General features: G+C 35.2%; 1 protein-coding gene across 2 annotated transcripts in view; it reads right to left on the bottom strand.

Annotated features, from left to right (window-relative positions):
* Positions 1–1078: 1078 nt before the first annotated feature.
* ATP9B (ATPase phospholipid transporting 9B (putative)) overlaps positions 1079–24297 on the bottom strand; it is a 150574-nt gene continuing 127355 nt past the window's right edge. Inside the window, exons 16-30 of one of the 2 annotated variants that reach the window (XM_050970705.1) lie at positions 17112–17273; positions 16416–16508; positions 15195–15278; positions 14479–14649; positions 12978–13076; positions 10328–10417; positions 9734–9878; positions 9346–9410; positions 8764–8919; positions 8546–8610; positions 7266–7374; positions 5592–5649; positions 4761–4964; positions 2268–2300; positions 1079–1509 (exon numbers count right to left, since the gene is read on the bottom strand). In XM_050970705.1, coding sequence (XP_050826662.1) covers positions 1373–1509; positions 2268–2300; positions 4761–4964; positions 5592–5649; positions 7266–7374; positions 8546–8610; positions 8764–8919; positions 9346–9410; positions 9734–9878; positions 10328–10417; positions 12978–13076; positions 14479–14649; positions 15195–15278; positions 16416–16508; positions 17112–17273 — 1671 coding nt within the window. In that variant the 3' untranslated portion in view covers positions 1079–1372. The remainder of the gene's footprint in view (positions 1510–2267; positions 2301–4760; positions 4965–5591; positions 5650–7265; positions 7375–8545; positions 8611–8763; positions 8920–9345; positions 9411–9733; positions 9879–10327; positions 10418–12977; positions 13077–14478; positions 14650–15194; positions 15279–16415; positions 16509–17111; positions 17274–24297) is intronic. The other variant, XM_050970706.1, reaches the window with a different exon arrangement.

Consider the following 24297-nt stretch of genomic DNA (forward strand, 5'->3'; position numbering starts at 1 on the left):
AAACACACACGTAAATATTTAATAAAGAAAGCATGAATAATTATGTTGTTCCTTTCCTCTGATTAACAGACTATGCCAAATTCATTATATGTACTTCGTGAGAAAGCAAAGATATATCACAATAGAAAATTAATATATCCTACTTGCCAGTACAGTGTGCAAGATTTGGACCCTTCAGATTGCATCAGAGTATTTGAGTTTCTGGAACAAATCTTCAGCTGCAATAAGGTGTCATAACTCAGCCGAGACACTCAACTCTGACAGCTTATGAGCAAAAATGTTTTGATTTTTTTTTTTTTGACAAGTTTGCACCCAAGCTAAGTTATAAAAACATAACATTTACAACTTGGAAGATGAGAGATTTTCCTACCATGATGTTCATGTGTTCCTCTTATTTTCTTTTACCTGAGTAACCTAAGTAAACAGATTACAAGGCAATTTAGACATATTAGCTAATACAAGGTTTACTGGACTTCTCATATATAGAAATGTACTTTGACACTATTTGCAGTTTTACAAATACAAAATGAATAAGAACTTTAAAACATATTTACTGAGCAGCTATGTTTTGATATCTGTACAGATCAATAAGTGCTGTGGAATTATGTACAGAATTTATAATTTAATTTTTAAACAGCTTTTGTGCAACCTGGCTGTAATGTGCATTTAAAGAATTGCTGTCAACATCACACATCTGTAATTTACGGGTGCCAGAAATGGAGAGTACAGAATAGGACAACAGCTCCTAAAATAATACTGTGCTATGCAGACATCAGTACATAATTCAAATAGTGCATATTAATCAATGTCTGATGAGGAATAATAGCTGCTAATACAGACACAGGCATTTACAGGTATTAGGTTTGTTAGAGTAAGTATGGATGAATAAACTTTTCCATATATAAACATTAAAAGAAAGGGCTTGAATTAGGAAGTCATACAATAATTAAAGATGAAAATTTATGTAATAAATAACAAAAGTTTCAATTTAAGTTGCAGAAGATAAACATAGTTGGAAAAAATCCTTTACAGTAGCAAAAGATCCTTTACAGTAGCAATGAAACCATTCAGAAGCATTGTCAAATCAAAGGTAATTTGGTTTTATTTTATAATCATAACAACTGAAAGAAAAAAAGAAAATCAACGCAAAGAAAATTTAGTTTATCTCTGATAGTTGTTAGTGAACTTCTGTGTTATTGTATCTCTCAGATGTTTCCTCCTCTTTTTGTGCTCTATTCACATTATCCCTTTTGAGTTTTGATTTTTTTTTTAAAGTTTCTTTAGTCCAATGTGAATCCATAGACACTAAAGCACAGTGAATATGCAATCTGCAGACTGGAGTGAGTGAGAAACCAGAGGAATATAATCACTTTTACGAGGTAAGCTTGGAGTAACTTGGAGGAGAGAACTTGCGCTTCAAGTACTTGAGAATGTAAAGTGGAAGACAGCTGACAACAGTGATTGCTGACACTTTCCACAGGAAGGTCACAGTTGTGATAAAGGCAACATCTGCAGAAACAAAAAGGGAAAATAAGTAAGGGGAGCCAGTAGCATGGAAACTGGAACTTCCACAGTGCAAAGTCAATAAAAGTCCCTTAATTGTTTGCTTATGATATCGTCCAATTTTTAAAAAAGGGCAATAAAGGAACAGAAAGTTACCCTCAGCCTTTGCTTTTGCAAATTATTTTTGTTAGACAGGGACTTCAGAGTTCCTTTATGGTCCTCACACTGTTTTGCAGCTGAAGTAACTTTTAGGGGAAACAGAATCTCAGTTTAAAAGCAAGACTCTCTCATAATAAAAAATTAATTCAGCTAATTTTTCTACAGTAAGAATAATTTTTACCTGCTGTAAGTTCCCAACCAGTTTGGATCTTTTATTCGGTATTATTTTTCTTACAACATCTATGCCGAATTATTCTTAAAATCATAGAGATTAAATTAGAGCCCAAATATTTCCAGGGAAAACATAGTGATATTGTACCCACCACAGGGAAAAGATAATTGTTTATGACAAAAAATTAACAACAATGCTGACACACTATGCTTGCTAATGAATTTTTTTGACCCTATTTGTGATAATTAGATCATACTTAATTATCATGAAAAGATCCCAGAACTCAGGGAACCCCAAGAATTTTTTCTTTTATTTTTTCCCATTATTTACAAATGCATATATTAAGAAATTCACTACTCCTGAGTGAATATTTAAAGATCAAAAAAAAAAAAAATCCAACCCAAAACTTCAAGAAAAGTTAAACTTCACCTACCTAAGAAAGCTCCAAAAGACACTCTGCCTATACCTGTTTCACAAAGAGGGAAAGTGAAAGGATAGATTTACAGAAAATACAAAAGTTATGCAAAAAAAAAACCCAAGCCATTAACAAACTCCAACAGGTTAGCTACACAAAGAGGAGATGAAAAATATGTTAGTAGCATTGACTGGATTAGTGTTGCTTTTCACATGTCAATCAGATTCTTTTAAGCAGAAATTAAATCAAAACACTTTGAAAACATAGAGATTTTATATTTGGTTATGTTTTAAGGTTGTAAATAGATTGGCACTTTTCTTACATTTGACTTCAAGGTATAATTTACTGTATAAACAACTTGTTCATATGAATGAAAATTCACTTCATAAAATGCAATAAAGAAATCCTTTCCTGCTCCAACTCTGCTCATTAATATACTTAGTATATTAAATTTCAATGTAAAAACTTGTTATGCAGTTTTAGCCTAAGCCTGCTTAGACATCCTGAAAGCCTGTATAACCTATCATAGGCACCCATGTGCAATTAACTCTGAAATATAAAAACTGGTTTGCTTTCATGAGTCAGAGCTCTAGAACAGTATCTGATTTGCCTTTGGTATTTTTGCCTTTCTAATTTGAGTGCCATGTCATCATATAATTTCCCTGGAAGAAGATGATCCTTACAAGCAATATCACTGACATAAGTTTTGCAAGTGAAGTCAAGCACTATTGGTGGACCATTTTTTCTGATCCATGGAAGTTCTATATCTTGAACTGCAAACCATCACTTAGGTTTATGCTGCATCATATACACAAAAAAGCTCCCTCCCCCCAGTTATAATGGGACAGATTAAATAGGACTAAAGCATTAAGCAGAAATGAGACTAAAAGAAAGGCATTTTCTCAGATTAAGTGGTGAACAACACACAGTAAAATACATCTTTACAAAATCTCATGAAACTGCAGCCTTTTTCAGTACTCTCAAATACAAAAACCAGTGAAGTTAAGTCCCTGGGTTGCAAGAAGCCACACAACTGTTTATGGACTCGCTTGGGCTTGCCCAGCAAATCCACAAGCACAGAGAGGAAAATGCTCCCCTTTACAGAAAAGTTTGCAAGAAAAAAAGTTCCTGTGGTTTCTACACCTTTATGAACATAATCTAAAAGTGTTTTTCACAGAACAACACGAGAAAGGATGGAAGGACTGGCTGTCACCAGTACTACAGACTTTCAAAGGTGAAGCTGCAAGTTCTGCTTTATGAAGCTCCTGGAAGTCTGGACTCAAGTGCAAGTACCTATATCTCTTCTTGTTTGTTCCTTTAATTTGACTGTAGAGACTGAAAAATCAACCCAATAATCTCTATTAATATGCCTGTGCATCAGTGTCAGAGAAAAAAAAAGGGTGCTCTGGCAAACCTGAAATAATGTACACTATAGGTACCAAGCCCAGCAGGGTTGTTTCTTCACTAAAATTTAACTCCTGAGAGATCTTGGAAGTACCAGAACACCTGGGACAGGCAGTGAAGCATTTACTGATTAAATAAATAATTATCTAAATAATTATATAATGCACACACACTACCCTAGCACTGAACACCTGGGAACTGACAGAGTGAAGGCAGAATTGTAAGACTTCTAGAAACTGCCATGTAACACTTAATTCTGCTGTGTGAAATGACAGGTGGAGAAGGGCAGCTCTGTACTCATCAGATCCTAAAAGGCAGAGAAGAATCTGGATTCTGCTCCTTGTGAGGTATAATAAAAGCTATTATGTATATTTCCGTAATCTATGTTTGTAAAATCCCACCTAGGCACTTTATTTTTACTAAAAGATAAGTTGATCCAAGAAGAAATAGGTATTATTTTGATGCTCAGATTCTTGACTGCTAAGATTTGCAGTTGAAATGTGTTCTTTCATCTAGAGAACTGTAAACAATCAGTACCTTAAGGCACAGTATGGCATACCAAAACTTAAAGCAAAGCAAGCTCAATACAAGCTTACTTTAATTTTGAAGCAATGGCTCCTATATAAAGTATCTTTCCTTCTAGGCTGCTGCATCCCTTCCTAACAATACTTCAGCAATTTTAGCCTTGTGAGTTAGATCTAATGAGGCCTACTTGGCCTGGTGTGCAAAATAATGCACCAATTCAGGGAAAGATCCTGGTTTTTAACAAACAGTGTCTATTTTCAATTGTGCAAATCTCAAAGCCAATTTAAGGTATGCTATTTGGACTGTCAATATCAGACCAAGGATGCAAAAGGCAGGAGTGTTTTGACTAAAGTTTATAATCTAGATAAACCATTCTAACAGGATAAAGATTGTTGAATTCTAGAAGAAAAGGGTAAAAGAATATTTTAACCCACCACTAATTAGGCCTAATTCAGACTCAGTTATATTTCTTATAAAGAAAGCTGCATTTCAAAACATCACCTATTCTTCATTGAAAAAAAGGGAAGAGAAAAACATTATTAAAGATACAAAACAGTTCTTTGCTAAAGTACTTTTACTCACCAAAGTATTCATTTAGAAATGCAAGAGAGGCCACATAGCAGCCAAGACTGAGGAATTCAGCCACCACCATTAACCAGTGCCACGTTCGTATGGTCAGTGCAACCATCAAGAGCTCAGTCAAGATCAGGGCAGTGAAGGAAATGGCAACGACGTGAACAAACTCGGATTCAAAAAGCAGCAGGGCTCCATACATCAGAATACCACCTGGGAGGGGTGGAGAGGCACACAAGGTTGGCAACACACCCTGCATTATGAAAATTTGTCCAGCAATTTTTATAACATTGATCTTTCTAAAAGAAGGATATTTACTGTACTTTGTTCGTGTGAAATAAGCCAACCAAAGTAAAGCCATACAGAAATAAAACTATTAGCAAATTAAACACCTTTTAGTGCAATATATCTGATGAACTGTTAATTAACCTCATTTTGTCAAGTGCTGCAAATAAATGAGATATTGTTGAAAGTGTAATTACTTTCAACTGATTACATAATTCAGATTTCTTCAACAGTACTTCTGTCATTCAATGAAAGAAAACTACTGTGTAAATACATGCAATGTGATAAGCACTCATTAAAATTTTTCTGGATTAGCATTTAATTAAAAACATGTCCTCTTTTAGGCGACATGCACCAATAAAAATACCAATCATGCTGTGTTTTGAATAGGCCTGGCACACTACAGGAATATCGATTTACGAGATAAACAGAAAGCAATATATATAACTACTGATGAAATGCTAAGCTTTGGGAATTCAACCTGCAGCTGAAAAACAATATTGCTAATAGCAGACAAAAATTTCTCAGTTCAGCAAAATTAGGACTCTCTCCTACCTTGGTAAATACTGATTAAAACCCAGATGAGGAAGGTCTTAAATGACAAAGATCTTCCCTAAGGGAAACATGTGAAAGAACAGTTAAACACAACTTAAAAAAAAAAATCTATTCAGCTCATATATTTTAAATAGTTCATTGCTAGAGAAACATTTTACAAGTAAAATAAGCAGTATTTGAAGTGATAAAGGCTACAAAGCTTCTACTTGTTTTTATGATTCTTCATTTCAAGCTTGTATAGAAATCGCATGAAGTCTAAATTTGGGAGTAAGAAGTTATGGCCCTAAACAGAAGAAATATTTTAGCTTGCAATGCTCTGTCTGGTTTTCAGAATGATAACTACAGAAAAATTAATTTATTTTTTATTTCTAAAATGTAGTCATCAAAACAACTAGAGCATTGTACCTAGTGACCAAAACTTTAAGCAAATCTTCAGGTAATTACTAGTAACTTCAATCTGCCCATTTGCTTTCACAGAATAAATTTGTGACTACTGCCAATTTTCAGCAAGTAACTATTACCAAATAAATTTTAAATATTTTGATTGTGAATGATCAGACTGAAACATATGCAAAAATCAAAGTATAAATGCTGTACATGTGATATGACTCTTGCATTCTGTGAGGGTACTGATGAAATATGTTAGAACTGAAGAGATGAAAAGATACACATTTTAAGGGATAAAGTGGCAAACAAAGCAGCCATTTTGCCTCAAAAAAAAAAGATCAATCTAGAACAGGTAAGAATCAGCACTTCTTCATTACTGCAGCAAGTTCCAAGTTCTGTGAGCAGCTTTCCACAGGCAAGCTAACGACTCTGTTTAGGAGGTGAAGGCCATGCTTTTTGCAGTTCGATAAAGGACTGAAATCTCAAAAACTTCAAAGATTCTCAAGCAGAGAAAGAACCAAGATCTCCAGCAGAGGAAAAACCATTATCCCAGATTAACATAGGTAATAGCTAATTTAGTGCAATTAAAAAGACAAAGACTCAGAAAATTTTGGACTAGAGTCTTTAACTGGAGTCTGCTTCTGAACTTTTTTAGAAACATCTTTGAAGAATTTACTATCCCTAAAAAGACTGTCTGCTTCTGCCTTGGATCATAACTTTGCTAGCTGACAGCTAAGAATGAAGAAGAAGTGCTTTTCAAATAGCTTATTAAAACAGAATCTTGAGAATTATTTCACTCTTGTGGGTAACAAAATTACAAACTTTGGTTGTTTTCAAGTATGTGCAAACACAAAGAAATCGATGATTGAGTTCAGATATATCAGTTATAAATATCTGTTATTTAAAAGAAAGTATTTGGAGATGTCAGCAATAATTTCTGCATGTTAGGAAAAAAAAAATCTATAAATTCTTCTACCAATTAAAATGGAAAAATAAGATGTGAAAATGTAAACATAAGTAACTCCACATCAGAGATTCTGGGGCCAAAGTCAAGGTTGCTTTATCAACATACCTTCAGGTTAGAATTATTTCGGTACAGCCACTGGTGACTGGAGAAATGTATTAATAAAAATGATTGGTACTGTGGATTATTTTAATAGTACAGAAGTTGGAATCATTGTGCAATCTGTCTTGCTTGGAATACCTTAAGAAAATGATTTCAACAATTGCCAGTTTTGCACACTGGAGATTTTAGCATTTGTAGCTGGGCACAGAGGACATTCATACCTTTGTGAGATCCTTATAAAGTTCTGGATATAGCAATGCCATTTCTGGCTTCACATCTTGATCCAATACTAGAGAGAAGACTGGAAACATAGTATATATGGTTGCATACCTAGGAGAAAGGAAGAACACACACTAGCACTTTTGTATGACATAATTTTAAACTGATCTACTGAGTTCAATTATTCTTTTTATGTAGGTGAAATGGAACTGATTCTTTTTCCCAGAACTTAGGCAGTTTACCAACTGTGTAAACTTTACCAAAGTTTTCACATGCAACCTGCTCTTGTGGTTCTAAGAGCTGTCAGTTGTGAGAAGTGACAGAGGCCTTATACAGTCAAAACCAAAAAACACATTTCTTTATTCTGTCACCCAAGCTTATCACCTGTTACCATACTCCCTGTGCACTTGCACTTTGGACAAGTGAGGAATTCCAAAGACCTGACATTTAAGTTCATCTATAGATGGATGCATGAAAACTGAATTTAAAAAAGAGCACTATATTCTGGACAACATGGAGAAAGTAGGTGGATGAATAAGAGTCTTAACAGCTCTGCAAGTGGCTTTGGATTTTATCATACACATGCCAGATACACCTTTCACATGTGCTTCCCTGGAACTTAGCACAACTTCTGCAAACCTTTTAGAGAGGTCTGCTGCTTGCCTCTGCAAAGTCTGGTGTAATCAGACCATAGTGTGACTACGATTTAAGTTACTCTTGATTTAAGTTGTTAATATTTACTAGGAGAATAAAAAGAATCTCTTAGGTCATAGGGACAGAGAACAGGGACAAACACAAACACATGCACAGCTCTCAGCTGTATAACTTGGGGAAACATATTAGTAAACCAGCTGCTGCAACATGACCAATGTGCTCCTAATGCTGCCCATATTCATATGAATGGAAATCTATGTGGCAAACTTGGACAGTGCACACTCTCAGAGGAAACTTCATAGTAGCTTCAGCTCCATTTTTAACACAAAACCTTGTGAGTCCCACTGAGATTTGTACATTAATCTGTGTGACAGCTGAAGCTGGTCTGGTCTGGGAGATTTTCTGTATTGTTTTCACCCCGTATGTGCACAGGTTCTATGGTATCTTCTTCTAAGGCTATGCAGATCCCTCTCTCCAGAGAACTGATAATGAGACTTCCCCCATCATATAGTGCATATCCAACCTAGTGTGACTTTTCTTGGTACACTCATGCCAGGCACATGGTGTTATTTAACTAGTTAGTTTGCTGTATTTATTACCAGAAATTGTAACTGTTGCTTTGACTTACCCTACCATTAGGAATCCTTGGTACAAGGGAACAGATGCAAAGTAGAAGACTGATGAAAATACAGCCTAGAAAAAGCAGATAATTAATTATGTAATATAATTCTACATACAAAACAATACAATATAGAAAAAATAACAATACTGGTTAGTTAAGATTTCGTGACATTTCAAAGACAGACATAGGGATTTTAACTATTCAGAAAACAAAGTTTTAAATACCTGCATAGTTGAAATAATAAGGCCTCGGTGCATGACAAATTGACCAAGTGCTGCTGATCTTTTGTAACTGTTTCGACCATGTACCATCAGCAGCCTACCTATGTGTTTAAACTGTGTGATAGAAAAGTCAGCTGCTAGAGAAGCTTGTTTTCCCTCCTAGAAAAAAAGAAAAATATTTCAAATATGAAGCCCAGTGTAAAAGATGTGTATCAAGTTTCAAAATTCTAAGCTATAATTAATTTAAAAGACAAGTTTGTTTCTTCTTTGAAAATCAACCCTGCAATGAGACACAACAATTTTTGTGCATATTCTAAGATGCAGTGGGCTGCAACACATAAGTTTAATTGCATCTCCTGCTTCTTGCAGGTAAATGCTACACAGAAACAACTATAATTTTTTCTGCTTTTAAAAAGATAAAGCAGAAGACATACAAGCAAAAATACTAAAGACTAAGCATTCTTATAATCTTGCAGAATACTTTAATTACAAATGATCAATTCACTGTTTAAGAATAAAGCTTCTAATCACATTCTACTGGGCTTCTATGTGACACATATTTCACAATGAAACTGTTAACATTACCTTGCCTTCAATTCCAATTCCGCAGTCTGCTGCTTGGATCATGCTGACATCATTTCCTCCATCACCTGGAAAATGTCACTGCAATATTCAGTTCTTCAGAGGTTTTATTCTCCTGGCCTTAATGTATTTAAGAAACCTCTTACATGCCTTTAAATTCTTACAGTTAATCTATGACTTAGGATTAATTACTTCAGTAATCAAGACTTTCCTGCAGAATAGAGAAGATAACCACACCTTTCTCATGGAATGGCATTTTGTGCCACAACTACGCAATACCTGGCTGCTGGTAAAGAAGTCTCTCTGTTTTGGTTTCAGCTATTTCTCTGTGGTGCCACCTGCTGCTTACATTTATTACAGATTTCCCTAGGAGGATTGTGCCCAGAGTTACCTATTGCACACGTGCGTTTCCCGGTGTGGTGCTGTAACAGTTTCACAATGTGGGCTTTCTGGGTGGGAGAGCATCGGCAGCACACCACAGCAGGACACTGACAAGCCAGCTCTACAAATTCATGCTCATAATACTTCAGACAAACCTGAGGGGGAAAAAAATATTTCTTTACAATTAAATATTACTACATGTAGCCCAACACAAAAACCACAGTATAAAGATTTTTTTATGAGGTTTTCCATGTACAACATCCAACTGGAAGGGAAAAAAAGAAAGATTCTCATGACTGTGGCTTTAGTATTTTTTAAATCAAAGAGAATGTCACTTTGAGCAGCAACATGCTTTGAGGTTAAGAGACTAGACAGTACTAAAGCATGCTGTATACAAATTCCATTTCTATTACTGTACAGAAGACTAGAAACCCAGAAACATTTACAACATATATCATCTAATTTGCACTCAGTGATAAGCAAAAGTATCTCTAAGGGGATACTAAAACTATGGGGAAATACTTGAAAAAAGAGCATGAAGATGTTGATACATTACTTTCTGACCATAAGCATATAAATAATTTGACAGGAATCAAGTTTTTACCTCAAGTGAGTCCCCAGATATCACCAAGGCACAGTCATGCTTCCTCCTAAAAGCATTTAGTTCTAAGTGAGCCTCTCCTCGAGTGACAACCTTCAATAAAAACCACTCAGTTAAAAGATTTTGTTATAGTCTTAAAAAACCCCTGCCTAAACAAATCAAGTTTTGAGAACTCATACCCAGAAGCCTTGGTTCAAGGATTTTATCCCATTGCTAGTCTAATACCCATGGAATTTTACTATAAGCCTCAAACCTTATGAAGTGAAAGAGTAATCCTCAAACAAGTAAAATCTAAGTAGTTGGCTTGAGTGGTTCCTCACCAAAGTTCACAAGGGCTAATATATTATTTAATGACATTAATGACATTTAATGAATTAATGACTTTAAAATATCTGACTTTTGAGCTGGCCTGAGTATTTTCATCCTGGTAGGTCTAGAGAAAAATAGAAAAATTTCCCATGCAAACCTCAATCGTTTTGTTTATTAACCAGCAAAATATGCTCTTAGAATAACAGAAATTGTTCCTATTAATTGCTCCTTCAGTTTCAGTAACCAGGCACAGATTTCAAAGGGACATAAAGATGCTCATTAGTTCTAATCCTTTTGGATCTTGCATGACTCTGAAGACAAGATCAAGTGGCATAATATGAAAGAATTACATAATAGATCTTAAAATTTACATAATTGTTTCAGAAAAGCCCAGCTGTGAAGTGCAAAAAACCAGTCAGATGTTACTAAATGCATTTTAGAAGGTTTTGAACTATAAACAGAATAACAAAAATTGAAATTATAACCAGATTTTGAGGAGACTGGCAGGTTTGGGTGTGGTGGTGGGGTTTTTCTTTTGTTTGTTTTGTGTTTTTGGTGTTTTTTAAAAATTTGTTTTGTTTTTAATTTGTTTTTTTTTTCCCCAATAAATATCAATGTATTTTAGAGCTATCATGCTTGACAAAGTTCCAAGCACAGAATGAAACACAAGCTCTGATTACACTTTTAATTTTGTCTGTGTCAACAGATCACATTGATTAAATAACTTTTAAGATATATGAATCTTAATTACATTGAATGTGAAGTTTTGTCCTTGACCCACTACTGCCCAGCCTGATGCAGTTCAAAGAACCTTTCTCCCTCCAGATGGGCTCTGCTACCCATTAAATTAAAGTTACCTTAAAAAGCCTCTGCAAAGAGAAAAACTCATACACATGCCCCAAATCAGAATTTTTTCCTTCTTTTCCACAATTAAGCATGAAAAGAGAAACCTCCTTGTCTGACAGCTGTTAGGAGCACCAGACTGTGTTGGCCTAGTGCATTCTTTCCGCACTGCAGAGATGAAGAGATGTCAGCACTTGTGCACACTGATGAGCAGTGATTTTCCTCTCTGTTCTACATTTCAACCTAACAGAAGACTTTTTTTTTTTTTAATTTGTAAATACCTCTAGAATTACAAACTACAGAAGCTGAGACTTCTGAAAATAAACAGTTTTGTTAAAAACAAAACACAGCTTTTTGGAAAGAGAGTAGCAAAAGGATTTATCTTTCTAATTTATAACTACAGTAGAAGTGTTATAGTGCTTGATATTTTCTTACATTAATTCAGCAGTTTTTTCTTTGCAACAAGTATAGTCACAGAAGTAATTCTGTATAAATGCATTTTCTAACTAATTTAAAACTGAGTATTCAAAGTTAACACAGTTTTATGCTGATCTCTTATTACCAGTCAAGGTAATGAAAATAAAAATCTGACTCAACTAAATACATTTTGTTCAGGAAGACTTAATTTGTGGTGCTACAATGTGGAAAGGTCAACAAAAATTGATCTGAAGTTTTATCAGAAGCATTAATAATTTAATTGCAAATAGTAGTCTGCAGGGCCTAATTTGCCATTCTGATGCTCCAGAAGAAAATACATTTACATGTAAATTATATTCATATAATTATTTCTGTAGGTGCAAGTGGTTCATTTAGAACAAACAGACGCATTATGTCTGATCACACAGCATCAATCAATGTCTGGAAAATCTATTTTTGTTTGGCTTCAGTCAAGTGAATAGTATGCATATAAAATATAGAAGAAGATTCAGTTTACTTTTCTAACAATTACCTTAACAGTCAGTTGGTAAAATGCACATATATATAATGACATGAAAAAAATTTCTCATACCAATTTGATCTCTGTTTACACAGGGGATGTTTGCAGTTTCATTCAGGATTAATTCTGCTTGAGTCTAAAGAGATCTATCAATGAAAATGCTAAAACAAGCAAGAATGATACTCAGACAGCCTAAATGCATGGACAGTTTCTTAGTGGCTCAGCACCTCACCTCACACAGACCCCTCCATCACTCTTTAGAGGTATCTTGCAATGTCTCTTATGAAGGGTGTAAAATGTATTTTAAGCCTGAGTCACCCACTCACAGCTACAAACATTTCTACAGCACATCAACAACTCTAGAAAACAACACCCTTAATTGCTTTGTAATTTTACTGCCTTGAATAACAACCTAAGTACGTACTACCCTCTTGACCATTACAATGACACTCAGTACAATAACCCAACAACTTTCACCAGCCAACCAACTACTAACTGAATACAGCAACACTGCTATTAGCCATCCTTTGATGAACCAACAAAAAAAGTTTGAACTATACTTACAGGTCTGAAAATATGAATATCTTGATTTCTAGACACTAAGTGAGAACTTTTTGCAATGCAAGTTGCTGTCTCCAGTTTATCTCCTGTTAACATCCATATCTGCAAAAAACCATAAGAGTTTACTTCTTTGGACATTAGCATGTCTCTTTCCCAAATCTAAATGACATCTCTCTCCAACTCTTCTCTGTCACCTTTTTGGATTAGGTTATCCAAGAAAATATACTGACTTGTGCATTTTAAAGTAAAATTAACTAACAGATTTTTACTACAATAGTATGCAAAGCAGTAAAGAACTGTCTTTACTTTTTGCAGCTCCATTCTCCTTCCATTCTCACAAGGGCCAATGTCTCAATGTATATGAAAACAAAGTAAAGCTCATAGGGGAAGCATAAAATCCTTTCCCTATGGCTCTGATACTACCTTGATCAGAAAAGTGAGCATACATATGACATTTGTCAGCAAAATGATGCAACACAACAGTCTGTGACCCTGGTGATAATCTCAGGAAACAGCAGCCAAGCCATGAGACAGCAAATCTTGGAGCATGAGCTACAGTCCCAACACTCCAAAGAGATCCTGCCCACTGACCATGCAGAACCGAGAAGGCAGTAAAGATTAAGGGAAAAAGTTATGTTCCCAATGTGTGACAGCTCTCTCAGCCCCTTAACACCAAGGTTTGTTAGTACAATGACTAGTTAGTAAGATGACTCAGTCACCAGTGTAAGGAAATTATTGTCACATCCCAAAATTCTCCTGGTTTGCTCTGCCCTCCTGAGCTGCCCTTCCAGCAGATAATGGAGGGGCTGAAGACCAGTGCAAGAAGCATATGCAAAATATCCCACTGTGTCTGACTCAGTATAACCAATGCAAAGTCATTACAACTATTTGGAGTAGAGCTTGACACTGCTTAAAGCAAAATGTTTATGATCTTGCCCCCTCCCCGCAGATATTGCTCATATATTTACTTGAAACCCTCCCTCAAATGAACGCATTACTTGGATATGTGCAATTGATAGGTGTCTAGCAAACCAGCTCTTCTGCATGGCTTTTCATGCCATCCCTTTACCATGAACTGAACAAACTCCAAGGGCAGTTCTGAATTCTAGTTCAAATAATTCACATTTTGATCTTTGCTGAAACTTCTTACGAGCACCAAACCTGAAAACACTGTTGTCACACAAATCTTGTGCCAAACTCATTCAGTGCCAGCAAGGACAGTTTACTGTAGACAGCCAGGGGATAAATGACTGAGACACACATACATCTATCCTTGGGTCTTTTTCCTACAGAAGTAAGTTTGAGATTGATGAAAGCTATTGTAGGCAAGGGAACTTTGCACACAGTGTCTTGTTTGTCTCTGCTAGTTCATGCCCAGAATGTGCTTGGGACTTGACATATTACTTACTTTGAAAGAACCTAAATACAGACAAATTTAAGTTATGTCTTGATTTAAAAAGTTAATAAATGGTAACCTGTTATGTCAGCAATATGTGTTAAGTACCTTTATTCCAGCATTCCTTAGCATCTCTAGAGTTGGTCTAACATCTGCTTGCAGCTGATCTTCTACTCCAGTGAGACACAGTAATTCCATTTCTCGCTCCAAACTCTCTACAACAGCAGCAACCTTCAGGTTTCTATCATGTATGCTTAGCTTTGCTTGGTTATATCGACTCTGTTTGCACAAACACAAAACCACTTAGAGTTTGCTACGACTCATAAAGTATACATTCAGTCTACCCCTCAGTGATAGCATGGATCCATTAGGCTAAATGTTTGTCTTTATATATCTTTAATGAAGAACAAGACTAAAGGAGCAATTTTACTTTATACCCAATGTTATACAGGGCTCTTCTGGCACCTAAAGAGAATGCCTTCTGAAGAACTATTAAGAACTAGGCTTCTAAGGAGGAAAGGCCTTATCTTTGAGAACAAGTAGTTTTTTTAGGTCATGCTGAAGCTACAAAAAAAACATTACATTAGCTTCTGGGAAAACTCTGTCCAATCCAATAATAAAGCAAACAGGATCCTGCATATGACTGCAGAACCATAATTAATGAATGACAAAACCTTTAACAGATTGTGGACAATACCTCAATTATCTATTTTTTAAATATGAATCATCTTTTTTTGCAACCTTAAAAAAAAATAAAACAGAGCAATGTTCTCCTTGAAGTAATTAAACATGATAAAATGCAAGATCAGTCTGTCCTTTCATACCTCAAAATCTTGGTACTGTTCTTCAGTAAGGGATTTTTTGGCAACCACTAGTGTGCGCAGTCCTTCTCGGGCCATATTACCACACTAAATGAACCAAAGCACAGAACAGTCATGCAAATATTCAATCCTGTGGTCATGCTTTACACTGTATGCTGACACGGTGTATCTGTAGCTTTGGTGTTTCTTTAGACTCTTAAAATACGCTGGAGAAGCCACAAACAGGATGAAAAGCAATTATACTTCAGGTCTCCCAAATGAAGTGGTTTGCTATCAGTAAGTCAATTAGATCTCCTTTCCTAGCTTAAAGAAAATTTCTTTTAGGTTGAAGCTTTAAAATAAATTAAAACTACTTCTGAGGCACATAACAGAGTTACATTTCTTTTTTCACTGAACGTATCCCTTATCAGAAAAGCATCTACACATTTAAAATAGCCATGGAATAGCATGTCTTAATGAAAAACAAGGCTCTCCAGTGCAAACACTTATTGATTTGACCTCATAAAGCTAAATAAATTAAACAAGTATTTTACAATTAATTGTGCATCATTATCGCCAAAAGTAATTTTTATGACATTTTGCTAGGTCTTGAGGGAGTTTAATTTATTCATGTCCCTGAATAAATCAAACTGCCCTGCAGCAGATATTGATTCATATTGCCAATACCATTATGAACATACATGGTGTAATCATTGTATTAACATATTGGCTGTATGTAGGGTCAAAATAAGATGATTGCTGGTATCTACTAGAGCACATACTGAAAAATATTAATCAGGTTTGAAATTCAGTCACTAACTATTTTATTTGAAGTTTAATAAATGCAGTAAAAAAATAGTTTGGACACAATGCTTGTCAAAGTCTGTAATTCATAATCATACCTCACTGCAGATTTTGATCAAACAAAAGATAAAAAGATTTATAGCAGAATACTTCTCAGTAGTAATTAGGTTTTATGTGAAAGGTCAGTCAATAAAAAACAACTTTCCTTGTTTTAAGTAGGAACGTGTCCTGCTACTACTACCAGCTTTGCTTTTATGTTACTCAGGAATTGGAAATAGTTTTAATCCCTTAAAACCCATTCAGGAGATGCATAACTGAAGTTCAAAATCCATAACTGCATTGTCCACACTGTCCTTTAAACATATTCTAATACCTGATACATTTGAGATTTTAAATTTTTATACAATTTTAATTTTTGTAAATGTTGATTTTCTTTCTTACCTCTTCTTCTAACCAATCATTGTACTGTACAATAGTGGACATGGCAACATCTGCACCCTTCATGTAAAATGTAATTTCTCCTGAAGATTCATCCTAAAATTTTACAAAAGAAATGGGAAGGGGTCAGGGGGGGGAGGAATATCTGTTTATAAAGTCAGAACAATTACCTACCAATAACTTAATTGCCTTCTGAAGTACTAAATAGGTTCCCATTTATAAAAGACAAAGTACCTTGCCAAGAAGTGGGTAGGTTTTATTACTTGATGTTACTATTTCCAGTGTTATCTCTGATTCCTCTGAGATACATGTCTGCTATTTCCATGTAAGAGCACCAGTTCTAACTGAAGTCAACAAGCATAAGAGAATCTCAGCACCCCTAAACTAAATTTTAAAATATCACTGTTACGTCCCCTCTACCTTGTATTTTGTTTCTTGGATGGCAAATACCAGCCCAAAGCAGAAAGCTCTATATCTCTGAAATACCTGGTAATTAAAAATTTACTAATAACTTAGTGTATGTGCTTGTTACACATTTTAATGATACAACATTCATTGCATATTCAGGGAATCCACACACAGGCAAATGTAATCAATGGATTTCTGTGCAATTGTCTGTTGCAGAAGGAATGAATTAGTCTGATCTGCCAGAATTAAAAAAAAAAACAAACCAAACACCCAGAAAATGCCCCCAATTACCCTAACTATGATGCCCATTCGCTTGCTCTCAGAAGTGAAGGGGAAGATCTGCAGGATGTAATATGTCAGGATGTGCCCACCAGGGGTCTTCAGCTGCATTGATGTCAGATCCCTGTTAACCAGAGTGAGACCCACACTCTCTGTCCACTGCACCAGAGCTACCTAAAGAATGAAAGGAAAAAAAAAAAAAAAAGACATATTTAAATGTGAGAGGTCCATGACATTTTACATAAATTAGGTTAAAACCAAACTGTTCCTAGGGTGAAAGTATAAACTCTTCCAAGAATCTAGGGAAAAAACCAAGTGAATAGCAGCAGAGTGAGGAAAAAATATTAACACATCAAATTACATGTTTCCCTTGAAGAGCTTACAACATTTCTTATGAAGAATATAAAAACTTTCTTGAACTTATTGCTGAGAATGAGGTATTCTGAATACATTGTTCAGAAATAACTATTCTAATAAATACCCACATACATTCAGCAATAAATCAGGGACATTGAGTAGAAATTTTGCAAAATGAAAAGACAATTTCTATATCAACAAGACCATTATGTAAGTAAAATTCTTTCGTAGTATTTCAATATAAAATATTTTACTACATCTTCAGTTTCATGCAAGTTGAGACAATGTAATAGGTAAAAAATGGGTAAGCAAAGGACCTTATTTTTAGTTTACTTTGCTCACTTGCATAATATCAATTTTCAAATATGCAAAATACTTTGTTTCAACAGTAATATGACTTCTGACATCAAAGAAGATGGAAACCAAGCTTACAATAGAGCATCCCACAAACTCACATGGGAAAGTCCCTTTTCCAAAATTTTGCTGCTTTGAAGTGCATGACATCTAACTTCAACATTTTTCTATATTATACTTTAAATAGCTCCCACCACAACCAGGTGATTTATTCCTTCAAAAAAATTAATATTTTAGAAAAACTGTTTTACTGATTTAACTGTTTTATATAAAAGACACATTCCATGCCAAATTTTTTTTTCCAATTTAAGAAAACTTCTTCTCAATCTGCTTTTAGTTTTCCAAATGCTAATCTTTACTGGAAACCAGATTTTTAAATCACTGGAAAGATAACTATAATGAAGTTCACATGAATTTTATGGATCCTGGATTTTTATGGATTAATAGGCTCTGCGATTAATCTCAGGCAAGATGAAAAAAAAATTAAAAATCAAGCACTCTGATAAAAAACATGCAAGTAGAAAATTCCCTAGATAAGTTCAGTGGACATGATGGTCACTAAGAATTTCACACAAAGCAAATAAAGCACCTCAGCTTCTAAGAAAATTTAAAATTGGAATAAAATCCTGCGTGAACCTGTAAAAAACCCTAGTAATGCCATCTGCCAATGAAAATACTGTGAAATGCAGTAATGGAAGAGAATAGAGCACGCTTTGAAAAGCACCATTTTAAATTCTTGAAAACTGCAGGAAGCCTTTTTACAAACTTTTCTTCTTTGCCAGAAGTAGCATATAAGCTGTAAACAATCCAGTACTTCCAAGGTTAATTTTCAATTTTCACAGTGAAGGGTTACTATTACATTCTGACCTGTAAATTGCATCTTGCTACTAAAACCCTATCATCTTATTTGTGTCCCTTTGCAGCTAGGACTGAAGTGTTCTATATTTGGTGACTCAAATCTGTTTATTATATTTATGCTTGGCTTCACATACCATTGGAATTAGCATTTTGCAGCAGTCATTTTGTGTTCTTATACCTGGCCTATATAAAACTGCATATTTATTTTTTCTTTTAAATTGATCAGGGCAAATACCATACGAGAAACAGTCAATATGGCTCAAGAGTCAAACAGATGCCTTCAAGGACACTGAAAAAACTTGAGAGAAAGATGAGTTTGACTCCCATCACTCAGAATAAATCAGAGCAGCACCCAAAACAACATAGCCAGATCTTACCATTAAAATACCTGAAGCTTTTAGAATGCAGAATTTTTTTTTCCTAAACAAGTATTTCACAAATGGCATGAATATCTACATTATAAATCTTAACAAATACACATATACTGAAAGGCTGGCTATAGAGAGTTCAGAAAAAGGATTTTTAGGCTAGTCTCTCTTCTTGAGGTTTCCCTTCTACAAATACATCCTCTTCTCTTCAATATATTTTGGAACCTTTACATTAAAATGGTCTTGTAATCTAGTGTACTTAAATCAAGAACTCCTAGAATACCAGGAAAATGCAGCAGCTGTGGATTCTACAGAGCTTGACATAATGGATGAAGTCAGATAAAGCAATTAAAGGTTGGACAAACACAAAAGGCTTTGATAGTGATGCTACCATTTTGTTTTAAAATAATCCATTGCAATGATAATATTTATTTGCAGATAACTGTTAATTTGCTGACACACAAACACAGATGAAATGTGTCAAGTTTCCTGAATCCAGATTAGGGACTTATTTAAATGTTTTATGGATCTTCCCTGGCTTATCACAAAGCTTCCCTTCTAGGGAAACTGGCTGCCTGGGAGACATAAGCATGTTGGTGGGTAAATGGTGTTTCCATTACTGAGACACAGGTATGCAGTGAACCCACTAACTGTGCAGTGTTCCTAGGGCAGGTAATGCACATGGAGGCAAAGAGAGAGTTGTGGTTGCTAACTCACTAATTTTCTTCCTCCTCAGTAGCAACCCAACCGCTAAAGATAACCATTCACCTCTCACATGATAATGTCAAAGAAGCAACTTCCAAATTAGGAAAGAAAGGAGCAAATAATTGCATTGTGAAACAGAAATGCAACAGATCTGAACACCTCATTTAGTGCTCTTACCCTAAATCTTTCAGATGCTTCCATTTACCACATGCCCACTCTTGAACTCTGGTTGCTTCTGTCAGCAGTCTCCCCACTAATGGCCACCCAACACTCTGAGCTTCTATAGTTCACAGATCCAAACAGCAAACTCTTCAATTACCAGGGCACAGATTTCCACTCAAATTCAGAGATTTCATAAGGAAACTCTCCCAAATCAAGCAGTAACTGTGCAACCCACAACATCAGCTAGAGCAGTAGCAGCTCAGGAGGTAGAAGCAGCTTCTCTCAGTAGGAGTGTGTTTCTAACTCAGTCACCCGAGGAATAAGTGCATTTCCAGAAGGGCATGAAGAGGTGAAACTTTAAAAGCACAATTCATGTCCATATTTTGGGGACCTTATCATCCCATTTGTTTAGAAATGTTCATTTATGGAACCATATCAAACCAAACAGCTTACGTGCTGGGTTAGGGTTGACCTGTACAATAATACTCTTGACTGCAGGTTTCCATCACAGGACATGCTCTGAGGTGTGGACATGCTCTGAGAGCATGTCCACACCTCATCACTAAGGCCACAGCCTCCAGCAGCCTGGCTATCATGCCCTGCTTTCCTTTCCTTATGGCCCAGACTATCATTTTTGCTCCTTAGCAGAAATATTGAGCTGCTCAACATTTACAGTGTTTATTGCTCAAGACAGTTTATCAACAAATAATTGCCACTTTCAATATACAATATTCTCTTTTGAGGTAACATCAGTTTATGAAAAAGATCCACTGCCTCGTGGCTGCAGTTGGCAGTTCTCTACCTCACAGGGCAGTTTAGGAGTTCCACCACAGTTGTACTCACTTCTTTTCCTGGAGCCCTGCTATGAACCTGACCAATTTAACCAAAAAAGAACCTGCATAAATAAAGTCTTCAATGGTTTTGGCATATATGAGGGAGCAATTTGTAGGGCAAGAAAGAAAGACTAGACATGGAAATTTTGTAAGCTAGTTTTGCTGCTTAAGAAGGACTCCCATGTAACCCACCTGTATTTCTTTCAGAGTATTAAAGAGCATCACTTCAGACAACAGGAACTGCTTTCAAAATCAAACTGTTGTATAAGGTGCACAGACATTTTAAGCGTGGTATTTTTAAGTTAAGGCTTTTGCTTTGGAAACAGAAAATAAGCAGTGAGCTATCCTTTCCCCACTGCCTGAGTATTTCCAACCATTTCCATCAGGACTGTTCAACAACTCATATCTGTTTCCAATCAGTGGTTTGTTTATATTTATTAACAATGATTTTATAACTAACATTTGCAGTCTGTCACTTTTCAAAAAAACCCCTTCATAATTAAAATAAAATTATTAACTTAAAAATACAGCTTGATCATGTGAAAAAACTACCAATCAATATTCAAGACAAGCTATGGAGTAGTTATTCTTTGTGGGTCTCGAAGGTCACGCAAGTGATGGTTTTATGCTACTGAGTGATTTGCTTTTCACAATACATTGACAAAACAACACAATTAGTCTTGCTTCAATAAGCACACACAATAAAATGAATTAAACAATACAACATGTCTCATACATTACAGCTTCACTTTTGTAAACACAAAAGCTGCTTCACTAAGGGCATATAATTTCCCTGTCTGTTTTTAAATGATTGGCTTTGTATCCTTGTAATTAATTTTAGCAACTCTGTTGTCTCTGGACAGAAACGTTGGAATTAAATAACTGACCACACTTTAGGTAGTATTTAAATATTCAAGATCCTGGAATTAGAAATGCTTGAGACTATAATAGCACAGGACAAAGCATAACCAATAAATAGCTGGTTTATGAGAGTAAGCAGTCATTAAAAATCATGACTGATCAACCTTTTCTGACTAAGGGGAGCAAAGGTCTTCAAAGGCTCCTGTTCCTAGCATGCCCTGAATTGCTTGGGTCTCTGACCTTTGAACTCTATCACTTTGCCTACTTAGCTTATATCCTTTCATGATTGTTCATTACATTAAGGTAGCTGGCTTTCTACAGATGAGCTGAACCCACACCTATGATGGCAAAGTCGAAGCTGAGTTTCGGTGTGGCTTTTTTCCTTTTTCTTTTTTTTTTTTTTTTCCATCCAGTGGGCTCTCAGTGAATGTTTATTGTTTGCTATGCTACAGCTGTAGAGGACAAGTGACAGACAAATGAAACTTTCCACTCTTTCAGAGAAAATGAAATATTGATCACTTATCATAAGAAACAAAGAGCCTGGCATAAGTAGGGTTTGCATTATGAATACAAAATCAGGTTACTTATCTCAGGTTACTCTAACAATGAATACATTCTTAAAATACATCTTTTATGATGAATGTACCTACTTCTAAATGTGCATACTTTGTTATGGTCATATTATATCTGTATATGGATGCACACATATATGCACAGATGTGAGGAATTTCAAAAGAGTTCCTCAAGTCAATTAATTAAGTGTGTAGCATAGTCAGCTTATTGCTGAGCTGTTGCTTATACCCTCCTACATGGAAGACTAGTTTATACTTACATACTGTTCTCTGCTCTTTACATCCTATGGTGTGATCGTGCAATATTATATAGTGCAACACACAACTATGCAAATAACATCTTGTTTCAAAAGACTGCAATCAAGCCAGATCCATAAACAACATCTAAGAGAACAGAGTTGCAATGTGGAGAAAGTACAATGCATAAAACCGGTTAAGTCTATTAAATGATAATGTTGCTTATTAACCAAGTATGTTGTGATAGGTCAGTGCTGAGGTTAAACAGAAAACATCAATTGAACCATTTCCCTAAATAAAGCTCCAGGGTGCAATATTCAAAGCACTTTATTCAATAAAAAATGCTTTTAAAATGGTACTTTGGTGATTGGGAAACATTGGCATCATCCGTCAACCTAACTGCAGGAAAGTTCAATAAGCTAAATAATGAACCATTTACATTATTTTCCTTAGGCTCCAGTGATTTGCAAACATTGCATCAATAGAAGTCTTAAAAAAATTATGATAAAGACCTAGCTAGTCTTTCAACTCTTAGGCTTTTTTCTGTCATGCTGCAATTTTTATGGTGTTTATATGCTTTTCGTAGCTTCTTTTTACAAGACTCCATCTAACATCAATTTCTCATTATATAAAAGCATATTTGTTCAATATGATAATTTTACTAGTGTTTCAAGCATTATCTTTGAGAAACAAAAATGAAATTTAAGCCTGTTTTAGAATGGAAACATTTCATCTCACTGCCATATAGTTTTAAGGTATGAATTGAAATGATAAGAAAATCATTATTAAAATGGTATCTGTGCATTATCTCCCTTGCAGCATGAACAGTTTCTTTGTTGTTGATTTCTTCTTCTACCTCCTTTTCCACCCTGAGTCCCAGATCTATTATATTAGCACTTTATCAACTTTCCTTTCCTTCCTTTCATCTTTCCAAGGTCAAATTCCCTACTGTCTTCCCAGGGCACCGCTTGTATAATTCTCGAGTCTTACAGATGCTTTCTTTAGTAAATATGGGATGAGAATTGCTCTTCATGGTAGCATTTTCAGCTTTCAAACAACTGAACAAATATACAAAAGCCCACAGGGAGAGAGGAGCGAGCAGGAGAAAAAACTCACATAGTCTCTCTCAAATGCACATCTCTTCCCCTGATTTAGTAATACCTTTGACTATTAAAGCAGAATATTTACTTAATTTATAGTTGCCATCATATCTTCATAGTCAGATCCTTGCTCATGCATTCATTCATTATACTCAGTAGCACCTCACAGGCTCATTAAACTGAAACATTAAGTAAATATGAATGCATGTGCAGATGAAAATTTGCTCAATTGTGCATAATACTAGTCAAACATTATACAAATATATATGATAAACAAATGCCCTTCTGGTATAAACAAATGCCCTTCCAGGATTCTCAATTCATAACGTGGATCAGCTCACACTATATAACACCATACACAGTATTATGGATTATTGATTTTAGCCAAAGATCAGCATCTCAAGTTCTACCTCTTTATTTAAAAATCAAGAGTTTTATTTTTAAAACTGTTCTGACTGCCATTTTTTAGTCATGGAGAACCAGACACTTTTTTATATTCTACAATCCTTTTACACTATGAACTGTGTTTATGGCATCCGAAAGGTATGTAATGTCTGCTAGCTTCTTACTACATGAAGACAGATTTAATTTTATTTCTTGCATTCCTAAAAACCCTTGTTGCAGACCTGTTACTTTTAGCAATGATAGCCTGCAGTATGAACTGCTCAAGTTTTGTTGGCATTACATATGGTGACAAATTAGACATGAAAACCAAATGTATACATGAATAATATACTATGTAGCAGGATAAAGTTTGTGAAAGAAACATTATCTTGCACAAGATCAACTTT

Source organism: Serinus canaria, chromosome 2 (assembly GCF_022539315.1).
Source record: "Serinus canaria isolate serCan28SL12 chromosome 2, serCan2020, whole genome shotgun sequence".
In the NCBI taxonomy this organism is placed as follows: domain Eukaryota; kingdom Metazoa; phylum Chordata; class Aves; order Passeriformes; family Fringillidae; genus Serinus; species Serinus canaria.